A 23366-nucleotide genomic window follows, 5' to 3' on the forward strand; every position below is an offset into this window, starting at 1 on the left:
ATCACTTCATGGGAAATAGATGGGGAAACAGTGGAAACAGTGTCAAACTTTATTTTTGGGGGGCTCCAAAATCACTGCAGATGGTGACTGCGGCCATGAAATTAAAAGACGCTTACTCCTTGGAAGGAAAGTTATGACCAACCTAGATAGCATATTCAACAGCAGAGACATTACTTTGCCAACAAAGGTCCGTCTAGTCAAGGCTATGGTTTTTCCAGTGGTCATGTATGGATGTGAAAGTTGGACTGTGAAAAAAGCTGAATGCCGAAGAATTGATGCTTTTGAACTGTGGTGTTGGAGAAGACTCTTGAGAGTCCCTTGGACTGTAAGGAGATCCAACCAGTCCATTCTAAAGCAGATCAGTCCTGGGTGTTCTTTGGAAGGAATGATGGTAAAACTGAAACTCCAATACTTTGGCCACCTCATGAGAAGAGTTGACTCATTGGAAAAGACTCTGATGCTGGGAGGGATTGGGGGCAGGAGAAGGGGAGCAGAAGATGGTGGATGGCATCACCGACTCAATGCACATGAGTTTGGGTGAACTCCGGGAGTTGGTGATGGACAGGGAGGCCTGGTGTGCTGCAATTGATGGGGTCACAAAGAGTCAGAAACGATTGAGAGACTGAACTGAACTGCTAACACCAAAAACCAGTCAAAACATAAAATATTGGCAAAACATAAATGTTGCAAGATATGGAGAAAGTGGAGCTCTTGGCCACTGTGGGTGGGAATGTAAAATAGTGCAGTCAAGTGGAAAACAGAATGGAAGTCCCTCAAAAAATTAAACATAGATCTACCATATAATCCACCACCTCTGGGGTTATGACTGAAAGAACTGAAAGCATGGTCTTGAGGAGGAACCTGTCCACCTGGGTTCACAGCAGCACGTTCACGACAGCCAAGAACTGGAAGCAGCCTGAGTGTCCATCAACAGATGAGGGATGAACGCATGGTGGTCCATTCATACAACAGGCGAGTACTCAGTCTTAAAAAGGAAGGAGATTCTAAGAAAGGCTCCAGCATGGGTAAGCTTTGAGGACCTGGTGCTCAGCGATGTGCACAAGTCACGGGAGGACAGACCCTACAGGACTCGCTCACACAGGGACCCAGAGGAGTTGGGTTCTTGGAAAACAGGAGGTGGTGGGCGGGGGCGGGGACTCAGTGTTCATGGGGACAGTGCTGCAGCCTCACAGGATGAAGAGTCACATGGAGGGTGGTGTGAGGCTGCACAACACTGAGTGTACTTCATACTGGTGAGCTGCGCACTTCAGTCCAGTCCAGCTCAGTTCAGTTCAGTCGCTCAGTCGTGTCCAACTCTCTGCGACCCCATGAATCGCAGCACACCAGGCTTTCCTGTCCATCACCAACTCCCGGAGTTCACTCAGACTCACGTCCATCTCATCCTCTGTCGTCTCCTTCTTCCCCTGCCCCCAATCCCTCCTAGCATCAGGGTCTTTTCCAACGAGTCCACTCTTCTCATGAGGTGGCCAAAGTATTGGAGTTTCAGCTTCAGCATCATTCCTTCCAAAGAACACCCAGGGCTGATCTCCTTTAGGATGGACGGGTTGGATCTTTGGATCCTTGCAGTCCAAGGGACTCTCGAGAGTCTTCTCCAACACCACAGTTCAAAAGCATCAATTCTTCGGCGCTCATCTTTCTTCACAGACCAACTCTCACATCCCTACATGACCACTGGAAAAACCATAGCCTTGACTAGACGGACCTTTGTTGGCAAAGTAATATCTCTGCTTTTAGCTGTGCACTTAAAACTGGTTAAAATGGTAAACTTTTCATTATGCATATTTTCACCATCGTACAACAGGTAAGAATCTCTGCCTTTAACCATTTTCCCAAGAGATACGTTCAGACTCTCACACAGGCTGGCTTCCTGGAGCCTCCAGCCTGGACACCGATGAAATCCTCACGCGTGCCCTGGCACACTTTCATGCTCACAAGTCACCCTCACACTTCCCCTTAAGGGGAGACGCAGTGATGCGGCCACGCCGCACACTGCTCCTCACATCAGCTCCGCCTGCAGCCCCCGACCCCCCACCCTGGGCCCCCGCCTGCTCCCACTTTGACCAGGCTTGCCTGGACTGAACAGGTGGCTCCCTCAGCTGGCTGTGGTGATGAGGGTGGTGACCGGACGACCACCCTCTTCAAGGAGAACTGGGCTTGGAAGCTGGATGAGAAAGGTGGCATCTCGGGCACATCCATCATGTTCCTGGGAGTCAGACAAGGAGCTATGCCCGTGGAGAAGGAGTGTGAGAGCAGGCAGCCAGGGGCGGGGGCTGAGTGACCAGGCTTGAGGCAGCAGATGGCCTGGCCCCCTGCACGGCCTCGCCCTGAGCCCCCCGAGGCTGGGCCGGCTTCCCAGCAGCCCTTCCTCTGCCCCATTCCCGAACCGACTCTCAGGGGCTCCGGGCCAGCCTGAGCGTGGAGCATCCTGACAAAGGAAAAGCCCCAGAGCTGTTTCCATCCTCACGACCGGTGACCCGATCCCTTGGGTTTCTCTGTTGCTTCTGGAAATTCCATGCCTGCGGTCAGGGCTCAGGTCTGGGTGAGACCCAGGGTCAGGCAGCCCTCCAGGCGGCACAGCACCGCCCCCGTGTGGCCAACTGGCACTGAGACCAGTCGGGTGTGGCCCTGGAGGGAAGGGGTCCCCGTCTTCCTGTGTGCATGCCTGGGCGGAGCTTGGAGACAGCCTTTAACCCACCTGCCTCTCCTGTGGCAGCCGCACTCCCAGCCCACACACCCCCACCTGTACATGCAGTGGTACAAACCCGAGAGTCCACTGAGAGGGTCCGTGCAGTGCATATACACCAGACCACCCCACCTGTGCGCCTGAACTGTCTGTGTGCACCCCTACTACCCACCTGTGTGTCTCCACCACCTGCTTGTGTACCTGCACCAACTGTGTACTGGGCCACCTGAGTACATCTGTATCACATCAGACCTCTTTGCAATTCTGCAACTTCCCTCTCCCTCACTTCCCTGAATCAGGGGACATCCCCAATCACATGTGCACAGGTTCCTGCCTGCAGCCGACCTGCACTGAGCAGATGACTCAATGTCTGCTCTGTCTGGGCACAGGCCCCAGAGATCTCCAGAAATTAAAGGCAGTCCGTGCACTGGGCAGGTTCCTCAGTGAAGCTGGGAATTGCTGCCACCCCAGGCCAGCTTCAGAGATCCCCGATCCTGGGGTCCAGGGGGAATCCAGGGCCTAAGGTACTGCAGGGGTGGGGGCAGGGAGGACAGAGAAGCCAACATGAGAATGGATGAGGGGCCCACGTCACAGGGGCCCAAAGTGCAAATGTGGGATGCCTGCCCTCGCTCTAAGCTTGCAGTCTGTGCAGGCCAGAGCTCACGGGACAAACAAGCATGGCACCTCCCAGGGGAGAGGGACCATGCTGTCCACACTTCCATCCACTGGAGACCAATTATCCACACCTGGGGACCCTCAGGGGAAGTGGGCCCCACTGTCTCCACCTCCATCTACTGGGGACCCTCAGGGGAAGTGGGCCCCACTGTCTACACCTCCATCTACTGGGGAATCACCAGGGGAGGAGGGGCCCATTGTCTATACTCCATCTACTCTGGAACCTCCAGGGGAAGTGGGCCCCACTGTCTCCACCTCCATCTACTGGAAAACCTCCAGGGGAAGTGGACCCACTGTCTACACTTCCATCTACTGGGGAACCTCCAGGGGAAGTGGGCCCCACTGTATACACCTCCTGCTACTGGGGAACCTCCAGGGGAAGTGGGCGCACTGTCTACACCTCCATCTACCCGGGAACCTCCAGGGGAAGTGGGTTTCACTGTCTACACCTCCATCCACTGGGGAACCTCCAGGTGAGGAGGGGCCCACTGTCTACACCTCTGTCTACTGGGGAAACTCCAGGGTAGGAAGAGCCAACTGTCTACACCTCTGCCTACTGGGGAACCTCCAGGAGAGGAGAGACACCACTGTCTACACTTCCATCCACTAGGGAACCTCCAGGAGAGGAGGGGCCCACTGTCTACACCTCCGTCTACTGGGGAACCTCCAGGGGAAGTGGGCCCACTGTCTACACCTCTGTCTAGTGTGGAACCTCCAGGGGAAGTAGGCCCACCGTATACATCTCTGTCTACTGGGGAACCTCCAGAGGGGAAGTGGGTCACACTGTCTACACCTCCATCTACTGGGAGACAGGGAGATAGACTAGAGGCAGTTTTGGCTGAGGCAGTGGGTACCAGGTACAAGATGAGTCCAGCTGCACACCCAGACGTCCCAGGCCTCAAGTCAGGAATTTGAGTTCCAACCTCTGGAGTACAACTTGTAATCGTGGGCTGGTGTCTTCAGAAGTATTTCGAAGTGCAGAGATCCATGAAGGGTAAAGGCGTGGAATCCTCAGAGAACCCCTTGGACCTTCGTCCATGAGCTCACAAGGCCAGTCGGAACCCCATAGATTCTTTACCTCAACCCCAAGTACTGTGTTCAATGACGTTCCTCGTAATCACACTGCAGATAAAATCCACAGTCCCCCAGGCTCCGATCTCCTACCAGCACAGGTCCCCCAAAATGGACCCCCAGTTTCTGGCACCCCAGATCCATTTATGGGTCGCTGACACCGCCCAGAGGCCCACCCCGAATCCTGGTTTAGGGAGGCACGTTTTAAAGGAGACGGGCACAGGAGCCCGAGGCGAGTCTGGGGGCAGTGGAGGGAGCCTGGGCCGGCTGGGCACCAAGCGCACGGGGAAGGGCTGGTGCACCCCCTGCACACCTTCACGCATGACAAACTCTGATCAAGCCCATCAGAGGGCAGAGGCACATCATTAGTAAGTGGAAGAAAAACCACTCCTTTCCAAATCAAATTTGGATCTGTATTTCCAAAGAAGTTTTACCAAATGTAAAGCAACTCCTGTCACAGAGGATGGACAAATCTTGGGATTCCCATGACCAGGGCCAGGGGACACCCCAGGCTGCCAGACCCCTCGGAGCTCCAGGTGAGCGCAGCTGAGACGGACAGGCACAAGGATCCGTGTGCTTTATTGCTTACGCTGCACGTTCAAGTGAATACAGTAAACCCCCTTTAAAAAGTAAGGCACATGAGTGGCCTTCTGTGCAAGTTCCATATTATTTAAAGTTCCCATTGGCTAATAAAGTATTTCTACTCTAGAACTAGAGCTATCTGAAAAAGCACATGATAAGTTTTTTGCAAGCAGAATACCTGAAACATTATTACATGTTACCTCATGGCACAATTAACAGCCTCGTATCAAACGTCTGTATCTGAGGAAAGATAGAACTATTGTTACAACTGGGAAACGTTAACTAGCTTATCCACATATATACAGTTGGGTCCCCAAATAATAGTTATACAAAATCTAAAGAAAGAACTGTATCTAACTACGTTGGTGCTTGTTTCATTAAAGGTACGAGATTTGGCATTTTCAGTCTTTTTTCCCATAAGTCATGCTGGTATTTGCAGAAAGGCAGGGTCATACGATGCTGAAGACCATGGACAGATACTGTTCATATGACACTTGGATCCAGCCGTCCTGGTCTGTATCGTAGCGTCTGAATATATCTGTCAACCTCTGAGAAGAAACAGCAGGTATTTAGACCTGACACTCACCAACAGAAGGAACACAATGTACTGGTAAACAGACATTCAGGAACCCAATTTCAGAAGAGTCCCTGTCTCCACGTCCCACACCCCCAGTGCAGGGACGCAGGGCAGGTGTCCCTGACCACCCACAGGGCAGGCCGGTCCGCTCACAAGATGGGGGATCAGGCAGGACAACGGACGATGGGGGGAGCCCAGTGTGTGGGCCACAGCCCCGGGTCCTGGCAGAACCTCTGGCCCCAGAACAAGGTTTCCCCACAGTGGGTGATGTGCCCGGGTCCTCCTTTGCCATCATAAGACCGTTCTCCCGGGGCCTTCCCTGAAGGCTCACCCCTGTTCTGGTGACAGGCTGCTCAGAACGAAGGGAAACCAACCCCCAGTGGGGCCCCCCGGGGGAGGCCTGGCTGTAGAGCCAGAAGGGCGGGGTCTCCTGTGCAGCCCAAGCCCTTGCCTTGATGCCCCAAGAAGGGTGGGGTCTCCTGTGCCAGCCCAGGCCCTCGCCTTGATGCCCACCCTCCCCATCTCCTCCTGGCTGACCAGCCCCCAGGGCTCCCCCTCAGTCTGTTCACAAGTCTAGCCACTGGACAACACAGACTGGGGCAGCTAGGTCAGTGCTGCCCTGAATGACAGAAGCTGGAAAGCACCATGGGTTCGGAAGAGCCCAGACTGGAGAAGACAGTGCCCAGGCTCATCAAGACCTTGGCCTGTCCACCTGCCCCAGGGCCGAGCAAGGCTGCAGCCTGGCCCGTGAGCTGAGCCTCCCGCTCCCGGCTCCAGTTCCAGCCCTCTCTGCCCTGAGCTGGGCAGGTCGATGGCCAACAGTCAACAGGCTGACACAGGTGACGGTCAGCGGGGGTGAACTGGAGCTTCCTATGTGGCCAACCCTGGTGTGACACAGACCACAGAAACCACAGCAGCAGTGCCCTCTGCTGGGAGGGCATGGCATCATTTCCCTTTCTTTGCGCTTGAAGATTTCTACCACTTTTCACATTGCTTCATATAAAAACAACTTTCAATAAGGCTTTTTCTTTCTCGAAAGGGGCAGATGGAAGAAGACCTCTGAGGGCTCCTGAGGACTTTCTGCAGATGGTCTGCAGCTGAGCCTTTCCTTTCTGACCCCCGTGTCTGTGCAGAGTTTGGGTTCCTTCTCCAGGGGGTGGAGGCAGGGGCACCAGGCCCAGACAGTGACAGGCCGCGGGCGGCCCGCGGTCTGTGCTCCGTCTGCAGGCAGTGGGGACTCCAGGGGCTGAAAGCGACATAGGATGACCTTTGCTTATGCGGACATAAGGGTCAGCTGGTTACTTAGGGGACACAACCTCAAGTGAAAATCCTAACCCCACAGATCCTGGTGAAATTTCTACACCACACCTATTCCTAACGTATTCTGACAGCATAAAAGTGAAAGTTTTGGTCGCTCAGTAGTATCTGACTCCTTGTGACCCCGTGGACTGTAGCCTGCCAGTCTCCTCTGTTCACAGGATTCTCTAGGCAAGAATACTGGCATGGGTTGCCATGCCCTCCTCCAGGGGATCTTCCCAACCCAGGGATCGAACCTGAGTCTCCAGCATTGCAGGCAGATTCTTACTGTCTGAGCCACCAGGGAAGCCCTGTAATCTCACCTCACCAGACCCTGAGAGGGAGACAGCTGGCATTCCAATGAGTCACTGAAGCACAGGGCCTGGCAGGCTCAGATTCCCCAGGAAAGAAATCAGGACAGCAGGTCAGGGAGAGCTCAGTCATTCAACCATCACTGCGACAAGGAGAGCCCTGAGAGTGCCCCCCAAGTTACCAGTTCCACTGACACCGCGTGCCCTGCACACCTCTCTGCAAATTCTGCTGCTGCTGCTAAGTCGCTCAGTCGTGTCCGACTCTGTGCGACCCCATAGGCGGCAGCCCACCAGGCTCTGCTGTCCCTGGGATTCTCCATGCAAGAATACTGGAGTGGGTCGCCATTTCCTTTTCCAATGCATGAAAGTGAAAAGGGAAAGTGAAGTCGCTCAGTCGTGTCCGACTCTTCGCGACTCCATGGACTGCAGCCTACCAGGCTCTTCCACCCTTGGGATTTTCCAGGCAAGAGTACTGGAGTGGGTTGCCATTGCCTTCTCCATTTCTATATTATTTCTATGCCTGATTTTAGAATCTTCTCTGCAGATTCTAAAGACAACAAAATTTGACAACAAAATGGTTTGGATGTAAACAGCAAGGGTGTCTTTCAGGGCCGGGTTCTACTGAAATACTTCTGGAAAACACATTTGCTTCCCATAAATGGAACTGTGTCAGAATTATGAGCGAGTGGAGTATTATATGGACTTGGCTGTGAGTTGGTAACTGCTGACTCTAAATAATGGGCACAGGGTTGTCTTCACTATTATTATTGTTGAGACTTCTCACAATAAAGAAAAGGTTTACACCAATTCACTGTGTTTTCTAAAGCTGAAATCTAAGGAACTTGGCCCCCACCTGGAGACAGGAGCAGGGCCTGTGTGGGAACAGCCAGGGGGGTCAAGTGCTGCCACCCCCACCCTCGGGGGGCATGCCCGCGCCTGGTTCCTCCTGGGTGAAGCCGAGGGACCGCAGGAGGAGCCAGCTCAGAGGGGCCTGCAAGGCAGTGGGCACTGCGATCAGCAGCGCCAGGCACTGCTCCCGACTCTCGCTGGGGAGCAAGCCTCCCGTGAAGGGTGCAGAGCAAGCCTCACGACAGAACCGTCTCCAATTCTCAGGAAGAAACACAACACACCACCAGGTATTCATGTGAACCGCCTGCTGGATCCCTTCCAAATGGACGGCTCTCAGGGTTTCCAGTGGAGGAGGGACACGCTGTCTACACCTCCATTTATCAGGAGAACTAGTTACTTCTCCAGGAAGCACACTCACTTCTGTAGCTTCTAGAGCCAGTCTTATGCGTCTGACTCGCTTCAACTGCCCAAGCGCGGGGCCTCGGGCGCCCACTGCCCACCACCCCGGGCCTTCCGGCGGCGGTACCTGCAACACGATGCAGCCCTGGATGAAGTCGTCGAAGGCGATCTGCCCCCGGCCTTGTCGGTCGAACTTCCGAATGAGGATGTCATGAAACTGGTCAGAGAGCCGGTACCCTGCAGGGAGGCAGGCAGAGTCAACCCCACACCCGCACCAGAACCCAGTCTCCCCCACCCAACCCCCAGGCACACAACGTGGGCCCCCCAGGCAGGCCCGGGGGCAAGCACACGGCAAGGCGCTGAGAGCTCCGCAGAGTCTCTGCACTGTGCCCTTGGCCCCACGGAGGTGCCCTCCTGGAGGGACCACGGAATCACTCATTCACACCAACTCCAGTGCTACAGTCGCCCTGCAGGGGCTTCTGGAATGTCAGCCTTCTTAAAAGCCTTCATTGGTAAATTTTACTTCATTGTTAACAAGCTAGCGGTGAAGTTGTGAATAACTCAGCTGTCCTGGATTATTCGCTGCTAGAGAATGCTTTGCAAAATAAAAGCTCACTAAGGCTCCCAAGGAGACAAAGTGTAAACTTAAGGACAGGAAGTTAACTGATGGTCCCTCCCCTGCATCAGCTGGTTGCTCACTGGCATCAAGACATCAAGGTATGAGGGCGCGGGATCCGATGGAGCTCCGGAAGGGCCATCCTGGTGCCTTGACTCCCCCTCCAATGCGCGATCGGCCTGGCCCCCAGCAGGGCAGCAGGGATGCCCTGGCTCTCTCAGCCCTCCCCTCCCCGCCCCCAGTCTCACCACCTGTTTGACCGTGGCTTCCTTACTTATTCAGGAGACAACATCCAGGTACAAGATATTTTTACCACTTTTCAGTCTCGCTAGAATCTTTGCAAGGATATGTACACCTATTATCTGAGTGAATGTCACAGTTAATTACCTCTATAAGCGCGTCATCACTTTACTGAAAAAGTCAAGCATGCACACACGTGACTGTACCTTCCAGAGTGGTCAGTGAGCTCCTCACATCCATAACTAATCCAGGCCCCCACCCTGCAGCTGAGCAGCAGACAGGACCCTCCTACACCTGGCACAGCCTGTGGCCAGACAGAGGCCAGGCTGGGGAAGGCCGGTGAGATGGCCACAGGGACACAGCATCATGGAGAGCGGGGCTCGTGGAACCAGGCAGGTGCCACTGGGCCCGATGAGCTGCTAGGCCGGCTCCGCCCTCCGGGTCCCACATGTGGACCCAACTCAGCAGCCTGTTCTCGGCCAGTGAGGCAGGTGAAGACCACTGTGTGTCCTGTGGCCAGCAGGAGGGGCTGGCCACCTCATTGGGTGTCATGCACGTCCTCCCAGAACGCCCCCTCCCCCAAGGCTGCACTCTCAGCGGAGGGAACTAGCCCTCCTTCCCCAAGAGCTAGCGAGGCGGCCTGCTGCCTCCAGTGGCCACCCAGCACCCACTCGCAGTGCTAGGAAGAAAAGCGGATGCCAGTTAGAAACTATGGCAGAGGACAGACAGGGCAAATGGCACAGAGAGGGGTGGGGGCTGCCGTGGCCCTGTCAGGGCCGTAACTTGGTCAACCTGACTGTAAAGACCCTGTTGACCTGGGCAGGGTGGCTGATGGCCTGGGCTCCGGGACGCAGAGTGGGTGTGTGGGTGTCAGGGCTTGGGCTCCGCTGCATTAAAAGGGACAGAGCAGGCGCAGCACAAGAGGGAAAGCAGCCGACGAGGGCGACGAGTGAGCAGAGGCTCACTGCCCCCGTGCGATGTCCCCTCAAACCACACTGGCTTCAGGCTGCCAGGGTCTGGGTGCAGGGCTTGGGCGGGAGTGCTGGACGGGTGCTTGTGGTGGGGAGCCTGCCTTTGTCAGGGACAACAGGACTGTTTGTCCCCCACGAGTGGAGTGTGTGGCCTTGCCTTACACACCTTGTTACTTTCTGGTCTCTGTACCTGGCATGCAAAACATGCTGTTCAGTCACTCAGTCGCATCCGACTCTTTGCGACCCTGTGGACTGCAGCACGCCAGGCCTCCCTGTCCTTCACCAACTCCCGGAGTTTGCTCAAACCCATGTCCATCGAGTCGGTGATGCCATCCAACCATCTCATCCTCTGTCATCCCCTTCTCCTCCTGCCTTCAATCATTCCCAGCATCAGGGTCTTTTCCAATGAGTCAGCTCTTCGCATCAGGTGGCCAAACTATTGGAGCTTCAGCTTCAGCATCAGTCCTTCCAATGGATATCCAGGCTTGATTTCCTTTAGGATTGACTGGTTTAATCTCCTTGCTGTCCAAGGGACTCTCAAGAGTCTTCTCCAACACCACAGTTCAAAAGCACCAATTCTTGGGTACTTAGCTTTCTTTATGGTCCAACTCTCACATCCATGCATGACTACTGGAAAAACCAGAGCTTTAACTAGACGGACCTTTGTTGGTAAAGTGATGTCTCTGCTTTTAAATACACTGTCTAGGTTGCTCATTGCTTTTCTTCCAAAGAGCAAGCAGCTTTTAATTTCATGGCTGCAGTCACCATCTAGAGTGATTTTGGAGCCCAAGGAAATAAAGTCTGCACTGTTTCTATAGTTTCCCCATCTATTTGCCATGAAGTGATGGGACCACATGCCATGATCTTAGGTTTCTGAATGTTGAGTTTTAAGTCAGCTTTTTTATTCTCCTCTTTCACCTTTATCAAGAGGCTCTTTTATTCCTATTATGGAGCACATAATAGGAATAAAAGCCTAAAAGATGAACAGATGGACCCTCAAATCCAGCAGGTGGGCCATTCAGGGTCACACAGCCCTGCCAGGGTCAGCCTGAGACTCCATGTAGGGGGGTGAGAGATCAGAGGGCACCTTAGGGCTTCAGCCACCCTGACTCCCTCACGCGTCTGCTGAGCTGCAATGCAGCTCCAGCTTGACTGACAGACACTTGTTCTTAGAAACCAAAGAGGAAATTTCACTCCCAGGGCAAATTCTTTGTCACTAACAAGTAACCGGCAAAAGGTTGACAAGTCACCTCGGGTGGGAGACGAGGAGCCAGAGGAGTCCTGAGAAACGGAGGACCAAGGGCAGGAAGGAACCCTGTGGCGTAACTGAAGAAATGCTGCAGCGGAGTCGGTCCTTTCTCCAGGAAAAGCTGAAGGTCAGGGAGGCTCCTGGCTCCGCCCCGTACCATGAAGCCTATCAGCGTCTGACCTCCTGGATCTGACTGGGACTTGCAGGCCCGAGAGCCAGAGACCGGCTGGTCAACCTCAGCGTTTCCAACCCGAGTCCAGGAAATGACGGTTGCTGGCACTAAGAAAAAGCGGGCTCCAGGCCTGACAAGGTTAGAAACACTATGGTCGGTGCTGAGATCACCAGCCTGGAAACTAATTCAGAGGGTCCAGGTTCCAGTCAGCCAGGCCTCCAGCTCCCTCCTGCCCAGGACTGCTCTCTGAGGGACGCCCCTAATGCTCAGCCCCCCACCTACTGGCACAGCAAGGTCAGCCACATTCCAAGTTCCAATCCAGAGAACCCAGGGCCGACATCCTGCCCAAATCCTGACCTGCGCCTGGTGGCGATACAAACTTCTGTGGGGTCTCACAGCCTCTAAAGCAAAAGAGACAAAGAGGAGAAGACACCCATAAAGGACAAACGCGGAGGAAGAAGGGTGGGGAAGAAGCACAGCGATAACCACAAGGACCAAAATGTACTTTGTTATTAAAACCAGAAACAGCCAGAATAAAATACACTGGACTCTAACAGAAGGGCCCAGAGAACACAGGGCCGGGGGATTTACGCCCGTCAAACCAGAATTCTGGTGCGATGACTGCGTCCCTCCTCACGAACCCTGAGCTCCCCGCAGGCCCACGTGGGCCCCAAGACCAGGCCTACTGACTGCTCTGGAAGGTACCACAGGAGCACTGCTCACGGCACAGCAAGCACACAGGCTGCACACACCTGAGAATGCGGGCTTCCGTGCTCACGCCTGCACTCCATGCAACCCACGGGCTCGTCTTTGTGAGCATTTTATCATTGGTCCGTGTATTCTCATGTCAGGGAACAGAAGGTGCTTTATATACGTAAGCTGTTTTATCTTGACTTGTTCACTTTAAACTTTTTGAAAGCCACATTCTCAGTGTGCCTGCGACACCACTTCACAAAAGAAAACTACTGCATAGCCCTTATCTCATTTTGGATGGAAAACCGCATAAAAGCCCCCAAGTCAAATATAAGCCTGTATGATAAAGAAACATCAAAAATGTACAACTGCAATGTAAACAAAAATTTCACATAGGCTACTTTCAAATGATTAAGCTGAACAAAGCAACAAGATACACCATATGGCCCTTGGCTCCAAAATGAAATAGCTACGCAGTCAAGACAAGTGTTTTACCGAAACCTGAGAGGGCTTGCTTGAGCTCGTTCTTGTCGATCATGCCCGAGTTGTCCCTGTCGTATGTGCGGAAGACATTCTGCCAGTCCGTGATGTACTTCCAGACGCCAGTGAACTCACTGAAGTTCACGCCGGCCTTGTTCTCTCTGTCAAACATGGCTGAAGCGAAAGGGCACGGCTCAGCAGGAACCAGGGCAGAGGCACACCCACAGCTCTGCAGGCTGGGTTCCTCCAGGACCAGCCCGGAGCTCGGCCAGCAGGTCCCGAGGGGCTGTGGTGACACCAGCCCTAAATTAGCCAGGCAGGCGTGAGGCAGCTGTGAAGAGGGATGTGCAAGCCGAACACCCTGATAGATTCACAATAAGAATGATTTACACCAAAGGATGTTCCTCAAAAGCTGGGCACGCCCGCTCTCGGGAAGGAACCGGGGTGCAGAGGGGTCAAGGGGCCTACCCCAACCCTCCAGGCTCAGGTCTGGTTTCTGGAGCTGCCTGTCCCTCCCCCAGAGGATCCGTGTCCCCGAGGAGGAGCTCTTTAGAGGGCTCGGTCAGGGAGGCCCATTCCAATGAGAAAAATACTACTGGCTTTTGGTTTTTTTTTTAAGCAAGACCCACCTTTCATTTTTAAAAAATCAGCCTCATTCCAGGTCCAAGTAAGAACTTGTAACTACATTTACATACAACTGCATGCAATGTGGACAGAGACGCCTGTAGGAAATCTCAGCCTGAGACACTGCTACCAAAACGTAGTGTGCCATCTGCCTCTTCAGGAAACCGAAGTGCTCCTGGTGTGCACAGAAGTCACTCCAGCTGAGTGACTCGTCACGTGACAACTCAGCTGCTTCTTCCAGTCACAGCCGCGCAACCCGGGGGGAACGGAAACGTGTGCAGAAATGAGGGTGGGGCGCACAGCGAATGCTGAGCGAAGGCTCAGGGATGGTGGGGCGGGCGGGACACCCAGAAGAGAATCAGCCGGAAGCGCAGGCCCGACAGGGTTGCCCATACTTACATATGATTGATCGGACAGTCACTGGATTAAACGGAGTCCAGGTGCCTGAAACAAACATTAGGAGTTAAGACAGAACAAAATCTCTGAATCCCGTCTGTAACCCCAGAAGCCAGAGAAAGTGAGTAGCTGTCAACATCAAGACCTGAGAGCCACGGATCTCAGCGGGGAGGCTGCCCCTGGACGATGGTCAGCCAGGGTCCTGTCTACGCTGCCTGAGAGTCACTCTGGTCCAGCCACACGTTCACAGCTGCTCATGACCTGCGCCTGGCAGCTCGCCCTCCTCACGTTATAACTAGAGATGGCCATCTTACCACTCACTGAACTTCCCAGGCCCACAGCACCAGGTGAGCTGAGAAGAGGGCGCTTAGCCCCACTAGGAGTGTCACAACTGCACTTCAGAAAACCCCACGCCCAGGGGCACCACCGCTGCAGGACCAGGGTTGTCCACGCGTCCACAGTGGCTGCACATGAGGTGAGCGAAACTGCCGGAGTGCTCGGGAAAGTACAGCGTGAAGACAGGCTTACGTGCTCCTCCTAAAGTAACAGGCTGGCACCACACTATCTTCTCTGAAACTGTGAAAAGGATGCATCATTCCATGATTCATTTCAGAACAGGAGTGGGATCTTACCAAACATTTGTTATGAAGGGAACTGTTCACTCTGACAGATTTGGTAATTTAGAACCCTTCATAAGCTGTGATGATGGAACGTTCACCAGGTAACTCTGTGCCCAAGGATCTGTTTTCAGAGTGATCTATGCTGACTAAAACCAGGGTAAACATTTTTTATGTGCCGTGTCCCCCCATCCCCCCTTGTATAGTAACACCCCACCTCCCCTCCTGTGTACAGACTGCTTCAGCTCTGGGGGCACAGGCCCCTCCCGACCCCACGCAGGGCAGCACCCCTGGGCTCTGAGCATGCCCAGTTGGCCCCCACACACCCCCGATACCCCATGTGGCCCCACCTTCACCCCACCCCTACTTCTCCTCAGTCTGTACGGGGCTTTGCCGGGGAAGCCGCCCTGAGCCCCGAAGTCACCCCACCGGCCCCTTGGGGCCCCGACACTCGTGAAACCGTCCCTTCTTCCTGAGCCAGGCCTGCAGCCAGGGCCCCTGCGCGCTGGGCAGGCATCTTTGGCTTCTTCGGGGTCAGAGGGAGAGTGGGTAGGTGGATATGAAGGTTCTGGGGAAGGTCAGCTCACTAAAACCAGGCCACAAAGGAGTCATACACAGAGGGGCCGAGAGGAGGCGCCGTCTGTGCACAGAAGGTTTCTGACGTCCCAGCTGCTCACACACTGGCCGCTGTTTCCACAGGATACAACCCACCCTGGACCAGGAGCCCGAGGGACCAAATGCAGCTGCTGGACTCTTCCTGCCTTTCTCAGCTCTGATGCCGGCTGTGTCCACACCAGGAGTCCTCAGGGACTGCCCGCTGGGGGCCTGGGTGCGGCCGCGGCGATTCCATAGACTGGAAGAGGCCGCACCCACTGCTCATCCCGATTGTGAGGAGGGCATCCTGGTCACGTCGGCAAATGAATTTTAAACACAAGTGACTTGAGTAAAACAGTTAAACGATGCTGCAAACACAGGCACTTTGTGAGGTAAGGGCCAGGCCCCTGTGGAGGCAGAGGGTGGGTGGATCGGAGCTCCAGTTGGCAGAGCTGGAGGACGGGAAGCTGGGGACAGCAGAGGCCACCCTGGGCCGAGCTGGGCATGGAGACAGGAGACCCGCAGGCTGGCCAGTTCGGGAGGCAGAGGCAGGCTCCTGGTCCCTTAACTGGCCCTTCCTGTCACCCAAACTGGGCCGACTCTCCACGGAAACCAAGGGGTAATGACAACCCCAACAGTGAATGGACTCTGTTGAGTGCCAGGTCCTGTGGTCTCAGACTGAACGACAAAGCTTGACAGCCCCTAGTGATTCTGCACTCAACACTTCAGTAACGCTAGCTGTTACACACACCAGAGCGTCAGCCTGAAGACCTACAACCTCTGTAAGAAAATGCACTGCGACACGGAGAAGCAGGCCTAACAGAGCCTGCCGGGTGCCCAGGACACACTGAGCAGGAAGAGTCCCTTCGGCACAAGTGACCCTCACATGGCTTTCAGGGCCAACCCCAATTTCAAACATTCCCACCCGCTTCCCTCGGTAACCAACGCGTCTAGGAATGTCACAGCCACCAGCCTGAGAAAGATTTCCTGTCAGACTTCTACTTAGAAATATATGGTCTCTGTTCCTCTAAGTCTTGCCTCAGTCTGATCTGAAAGAACCAAAGAAAACAGAAACACACACAGAATCTCCATGTACACTGAGGACACATAACTCTTTCCACCCATAATTTGAACATGAAAGGGCCACAGCTCCACGGCGGTGGGTCGGGGACGGGGGTCACACTGGGCGCTCAAGTGTTTTGCCTGTAACCCTCAGGAGTACAGATGATTTTAACAAATTTATATTGGACCCTTTCTTAAAGGAGAAAAACGCCACTCTGCTCTGTGATAATATATTCTTTTTGCTCTCCAGAGAGTTTTTTTTCTAGAAACTGCATCCTGTTAGCAGACTTGGATTGCAGCGAGAGGTGCACGGGTGGAGTCGTCCTGCACCCTGCAGCCACATGCAATCAGTGGACGAGCGGGCCTTTCACAGCACCACCGCCGTCCCCTTCCTCTTCACCGCATCAGAGCCGCTGCCCAGCCCTTCTGGGGGAGGCAGGAGCCATGCAGGCAAGCTGGGCGCACCCTGCAGGCTCACATGGACTCTGCCAGGACCCTGGTGGCTCTTCTGGATCAGGAATTCCGTACCCCACCAGTCACCTTCACCTACAGCCTCAAAGAGCCACGACTGCCGGGTCTCTAGGAGAGCTGAAGTCCATTTTGATAAAAACACCTCAAAAAGAATGTATTATATGACCTATTATTTAAAGTCCAACTAGGGCTACCCGGGTGGCTCATGGTAAGGAATCCACCTGCCAGTGCAGAAGACACAGGTTCCATCCCTGACCCAGGAAGATCCCTCAAAGCACGGAGCAACTAAGCGCATGCTCCATGGCTACTGCACGCCAGAGCCCATGCTCCTCGACAGGAGGCGCCACAGTGAGAAGCTGGGGCACCGTAACTAGAGCGACCCCATTCACCGCAACCACAAAGAATCCTCTGCAGCAACGGAGACCCAGAACAGCCATAAATAAATAAAGTCCAATTTGAAAAATGCCTTCTCCAAGTATACCAATGTTATGTTACTGCAAACCTAGAGAAGCACAAAAAAAGGGGCTTGAGCAAATTTAATTTCCAATAATTCTAAGTAACAATGTGGAAGTAAAAACTTTTTTAAAAAGTACCTGACTGAAGATGGTTTGTGCTGTGTTATTTCAGACGGCAAGACAGTCCTGCATCTCTTCACACCTCTTAACCACACCTCCCTGAGAGCAGCCATGGGAAAGTTCCCCCAGGGAAAGAAGACATAAGGGACTTGGTGTGCAGGGCCCACAAGGACTCCTTCAGCGGTGGTTTCATCTGATTTTAACAGCGCCTCAGAGGCACACAGCTAACAGAAGAGAGAAATTATGCTATTTTGTGCCTTCAGTTTTTCCACCAGTAATAAACTAATTTCCTGAAATAACTTAATATTCTAGTCCTAATATGAAAACAGGCTTTCCAGGTGGCACTACTGGTAAAGAACCCGCCTGCCAATGCAACAGACCCAAGAGATGCAGGTTCCATCCCTGGGTTGGGAAGATCCCCTGGAGAAGGAAATGGCAACCCTCTCCAGTATTCTTGCCTGGAGAATCCCATGGACAGAGGAGCCTGGTGGGCTGCTGTCCATGGGGTCACAAAGAGTCAGACCCAACTGAAGCAACTTAGGAATATGAAAACAGAGGTCCATTCCGGGGAGAAAACTGAAAGTCAAAATAACTCCAATGTTAACAACTCTGGGAATTCGAGGAGCAGGAAGAGAACTGACTTGTGTCCATCCTCAGTGACTGAGGCCGGGAAACACGACACAACCGGAAATGAGAGACCGGCTGGAGCTTCCGCTAGGAGCCAGAGACAGCTGCAGAAACAACTCCAGCAGAATGAGAGGAGCAAACAGGCAGCACCCAAGAAAAGGGAGGAGCCGTGGGTGCAGAGACAGGAGCCGCCCAGCTCCGGAGCAATGGCGGGTGTCCTGGCAGGAGGAGCGGAGCCCGCTCAGTTGGGGTGGGAGCCACAGCCAGCCTGCGCCTTCAGGGAGCCAACGGGAGGAGGCAGGCGGGACGGCACCAGGTGTGGGGGGAGCACCTAGCTATGCAGGCACACACCTTGATTCCAGTGTACGACCTACCTCTACTCTGGGGCTGAGAAAGGACGAGCGATCGGCACCCATTCATAACCAGACTTCCTGCAGAAAAAGCCTAACTGAATCTACAAAGATATTCACAGCACAGCAAAACAAAGCAAACTCTGGTTATGCAGGATGGGAGGACAAAAGCCTAAGAAAGTAAGGGGTCCCCGACTATCAGTAAAATTCACCTCTTAAAATTCTCAGCTTGCAGCACTGGTGAGCTAGAAATTTAAAAATTTTAGCAGCTAATTTGAAGAGGAAAATATGATTGGTTAAAAAAAAGTCACAGTTTATAAGATACACACAAAACAGGTAGAACAACCATCACAAGTTGCTCCACACAAAAACCAGCACACCCCCAGGGAGGAGAGAGGCAGCCACGGCAGGTGGGGGGAGGGAGTCCCTACCTCCCTCTGGGCTCAGTGACTACCAGTAAGCTCTTACCCAGCCCCAATAGAAGCCGAGGAATCCCTCAGGGCAAATCAAGAAAACTGACTCCACAGGATCACCGGAGCAGGCCCTGATACACACTCAGTGGCTGGGTTAAACACGCTCCCTCTCCAGCAGGCTCCTGCTTCAAGGCTGTGTTCCAACAGAACCATTTGCTTTAACAACCAGCTGAACTGTCAAGCCTGACATCCTCTAGAGACAGTATTACCTGTATGATCCTGTAAATACCAACCCCTCACCAATAGCAACAGAGGAGTACCCACAGTGGAGGCTCGCCTCCCTTCTGGCCCATACGCAGGCCTGGGAGGCACCGTCCACCTCCCACAACCCCAGCCTGCTCCCACTGGTAAGGTGAGCCTTTCAGCACTGTCATTACCTCTTAAAATCAATCCCTCTTCGGATTTAAATGGCACCCCTCTGGAAGACACAAATCTAAGGACCAGAAAAAGACAGTGGTGTCTGACAGATCAAAAGAAGGGCAACACAGTCAGGTATTTACTGAAGTAAGGTGTCCACGTCAATGGATTAATCACACTGAGACCAGCAAAAAGGTGACTCCAAAGTGTGCCCCCAGAACTGGCACAAAGTGCTGGGATCCTCTCGCCCCAGTCTGGATGACTAGCATTCATCCACTGAAAAGCCTGAGCCCCAAGATCTGGCTGCAGGGCCACCAGCATTCCCAGTTACTTCCTCTTCGGTGTCAGTGGGACCCTGGTGCCCCTCCCCGGAAGTCACAAGATGCAGTTACCAGAGAAATTCAACAGCCTTCAATAAAGCAGAGGACCGTCTGCTGTACAAAGCCAGGCTCCCTGTGCTCCTGAAGCCCACACCCCAGCCTCCAACTCTCAGGCTTTCCCTGTGACCTCCATGCAGCTGCCCCCCAAGCTCAGCAAGGACTCAGAGAAGCACTGACTGGACACCCAGGAAAGCCCTCCACAGGCCAGGGATTAAGTCTTAATGATTTGGAAAAGAAATCCAGGAAAGAAGTTATTTACTACAGGTGGTCAGGCCTGCAGTTCCGAGTCCAGATGGCCGGGTGCACTCACCATTGGACAGTGCTTGCTGAAGCTCGTTGTCAGATATCACACCGCTCCTGTCCTTATCAACCCTACAAAATTAAGATCAGTTAAACTGGCGATTCAAAGTGCAGGAAAAGCAATACAGGACCAGAACCAAGGTTTAACTCTCCTGTCAATCTAAATTAATTTCCCTGCTTCTTTCCCTTTGGCTGCTAGACTATCTCACTCCCATAGTCCGCTGGGGAATAAGCAAGCCTGTCTCCTTCACTGTCTGAGGTCCCCCTGCTGAAGGCCAAGCTGCTTCTCCCTTTCTCTCAAGCCTTTCTCCCACAGCCTGTCTGAATTCCACCCAGATCGTGTCCTTTTCACAAAGAGGAAAAGGTTCTCTTAGACAACTAAGTCACTCCCTGACCCTGAATCACTCTAGCATGGGGCGCCAACTCGCTGGAAGGACGACCGGGTACCGAAGACACTGCGGTGACGTCCCCTGCGCACAGCCAGGGCCTGGCTTCCCGTCTGGTGGCCGAGGCAGCTGCGGCGAGCCCGCGTTTCTGCTCCCCTAAGTGAATAAGCGTCCCCGGGAGACCCTCGCCCCTGAGCAAAGGCCCTGCTCTTGGGGGAGAAGGACGGAGGCCGAGCCTCCGGGCGGCCGCTCTGCGCTCCGGGAAGTGCCCAGGGGCGGAGAGGAGGTCAAAGCTGAGGGGACGGAGCAGGCCGGGGGGCCAGGGTGCCACGAGGGAGGCCGAACTGTGGGCCGAAGGGCAGGACGGGGAAGGCCCGGGGCTGACACCGAGGGAAGGGGAGGCCTGCCGGCGCCCGCCCGCCCGGCCGGCCGCACCTCTGGAAGACGTTCCACAGGAAGCTCTGGTCCGGCAAAGCGGCGCCCGCGGCAGGGCCGGCGCCAGGGCCCGGGCGGTACGGGTAGGCGGCCATGGGCCGAGGCGCGGCGGAGTTGAGGTGCGGCTGAGGGGCGGCCGGGAAGCGGGCGGTGGCAGGTGGCTCCACTTCCGCCTCGGCGGGGGCGGGGCCGGGCGCGCCACTTCCGGGGCGGTCACGGGAGCGAGCGCGGCCAATCCCGTCGCTGCCCCGTTGCCAGGCAACGCCCCCGCGTCCGGCCAGCGTGTCAGGGTCCAGCGAGCGGCTCGGAGCCTGTGGCCGAGGCCACGCGGCCTCCAGGGTCACGGACGCGCGTGGGAGATGCTTCTCCCGCGGCACAGAGTGGACGTGAAGAGCGGGGGAAGTTCCTTCGAGCATGGACCGTCCTTGCACCAAATGCAGGCCATGGAAGAACGGTGATGGAGCGGAAGAACGCGCCAGAGATTCCTGTGATTTCCGAACTTCTCTCCCGGCCCTGCCCGCGCTTCTGCGTTCCTTCCCCACACCCACTTTCTTCTCGGTACCACCCGACGTCCCCTCCGGCGTCTGACAGGGCCTAGAGCTCCTCAGCTCGGTCTGCACGTACGTGACCAGGCCCTGATGTCCCCTGCTGATGGGCGGCCAGCGTGTCCCTCCGGCCAGTTGAAGACGCCACCGCCTCTGTCTGGACTTCGACTGAGCGCAGCGCCCTCCGCGCAGGGAAGCCCAGCTTCAGGGCGCTCCCACCGCCTTCCAGGCTGTCAAGAGTGTTGAGCTGCTGATGCAATCTCGCTGACTCGGTTCATCTTCCTCCCCTGCTTAGTTTGTGGAAGGGCCGAGCACCAAGGAAGCCCCTGACCCTTCCTTTCCTGAAGGGATTTCATTATTCAGCACTCCAAAAGCTCTGCAGAAGACCCTGGTTCGATTCCTGGGTCCGGAAGAGCCTCTGGAGAAGTGATAGGCTACCCACTCCAGTATTCTTGGGCTTCCCTTGTAGCTCAGCTAGTAAAGAATTCACCTGCAATGAGAGAGGCCTGGGTTCGATCCCTGCGTTGGGAAGATCCCCTGGAGAAGGAAAAAGCTACCCACTCCAGTATTCTGGCCTGGAGAATTCCATGGACTGGATAGCCCATGGGGTCCCAAAGAGTTGGACAGGACGGAGCGACTTTCACTTTAATTTTCCAGGGCTCTGCATCTGACCTGTTGTTATTCTCCAGTTGTATTGTCCTCAGCCCCTTTTAACCACCAGACCATATGCTGGAGAGTTCTTTAAACTCTTCAAAGAGACTAAGGTATTCTGACTTGGGCACTCACACAGATTATTATTCTACAAACCTCAGCAATGTGGCTTTTTTCATGACTTAATGAATTCAAGTGTTTTCTAGTTTTATCCTCCTAAAGCATTCACATCACTTGCTGACTAATCCTTTCTACAGTTTTCCAAAGCTCTTTGATCTGTAGTTTCTGAAATTTGTTTATTCTGTCTCCCACCTCTGGCTCATTTTTCTCTAGAACACTACAAAATTAATAACTATAATTTTGCACCCAATTTGTAAGTTTTCCAGCACAGAGTGTACAGGGCAACTTCTGCAAGGAACTCCTCAGCGACTCTAGCTGGCCTTGGTCTCCCTCTCCTGACAGTGACACAGCCTCCACCAACTCTTGGTTGAGTCTCCAGCCTGGATTGCCACAGCCAACACCAACTGTGAGGCCCAGAATTACTCCATCATACTTTCTGTTTAGTTCCAGGGGTTGGAAATGATTCATTCAAGGGAAGAATCAATTACTGAATCAACCCTAATGTTTAAATATTGCTGTGTATAATCCTTATACCAGAACCTCATGGCAAGGTACCAAAGTTCACATTTAACTGATGAGAAAACTATGCTGGCCTAAAATCTGTCAACTAAAAAAAGATGAACAACATGAGAGCTGCGAGTTTAGTTTTATCTGGGGCAAAATGAAGCAAACAGCCCAGGAAACAACACTTCAGATAGTTCTGAGAAACACCTCCAAAGAGGTATGGTGGTGGGGCGGGGGTCAACATATGTGATTTTGGCGAAGGGGGAGTTCATGCAATCAAGCACTTATTTTGCAAAAAGTGTTCTGCTAGTTACCAGAAGCTAACTTTACAATGAAGGGATTTAGTGCTTCTCTAGACATGAGATGCTGGGTTCCCTGATAGCTCAGTTGGTAAAAAATCCACCTGCAATACAGGTGACCCTGGTTTGATTCCTGGGTTGGGAAGATCCACCGGAGAAGGGATAGGCTACCCACTCCAGTATTCTTGGGCTTCCCTTGTGGCTCATCTGGTAAAGAATTCACCTACAATTCAGGAGACTGGGTTCAATCCCTGGGTGGGGAAGATCCCTTGGAGAAGGGAAAGGCTACCCACTCCATGATTCTGGCCTGGAGAATTCCATGGACTGTATAGTCCTTGGGGTCGCAAAGAGTCAGATATGACTGAGTGACTTTCACTTTCAGACATGAGATGCAAGGATTGGGATCAAAAATCAGTTCCTGAAAATATCTATCTAAAGACCTGTTCCACCATTTTTCCTGGAGCACAGCATGCCTCAGTCTCCACCCTGGACTCATTTCAGGGCATGTCAAAGGTCAGCAGCTGCAGCAACACAGGATTCAAGCCCAGCTGAGGCAGATAGCAGATGCCCTTACCTTGCTTAGTCGCTAAGTCATGACCATCTCTTTGCAATCCCATGGACTGTGGCACGCCAGGCCTCCCTTTCCTTCACTATCTCCTGGAGTTTGCTCAAACTCATCTCCATTAGAATCAGTGATGCCATCCAACCTTCTCAT

At 53.9% G+C, this 23366-nt stretch overlaps 1 protein-coding gene across 3 annotated transcripts; it reads right to left on the reverse strand.

The window, feature by feature from the left end:
• Positions 1 to 4841: 4841 nt before the first annotated feature.
• Positions 4842 to 20691, reverse strand: PDCD6 (programmed cell death 6). 3 transcript variants are annotated; one of them, NM_001105497.2, is made up of 6 exons: positions 20533 to 20670; positions 19722 to 19783; positions 13909 to 13953; positions 12901 to 13059; positions 8592 to 8701; positions 4842 to 5580 (listed from the first exon to the last, which is right to left on the reverse strand). In NM_001105497.2, the coding sequence occupies exons 1-6, from the start codon at positions 20625 to 20627 to the stop codon at positions 5482 to 5484; spliced, it is 570 nt and encodes a 189-aa protein (NP_001098967.1). In that variant the 5' UTR covers positions 20628 to 20670; the 3' UTR covers positions 4842 to 5481. The 3 variants fall into 3 exon arrangements, with proteins under 3 accessions (NP_001098967.1, XP_005221712.1, XP_010815152.1); XM_005221655.5 differs by having other exon boundaries at positions 5014 to 5580; positions 12907 to 13059; positions 20533 to 20691; XM_010816850.4 differs by lacking the exon at positions 12901 to 13059 and having other exon boundaries at positions 5014 to 5580; positions 20533 to 20691.
• Between the last annotated feature and the right edge of the window lie 2675 nt (positions 20692 to 23366).

The sequence above is a fragment of the Bos taurus genome, chromosome 20 (genome assembly GCF_002263795.3).
Source record: "Bos taurus isolate L1 Dominette 01449 registration number 42190680 breed Hereford chromosome 20, ARS-UCD2.0, whole genome shotgun sequence".
NCBI classification, from domain to species: Eukaryota; Metazoa; Chordata; class Mammalia; order Artiodactyla; family Bovidae; genus Bos; species Bos taurus.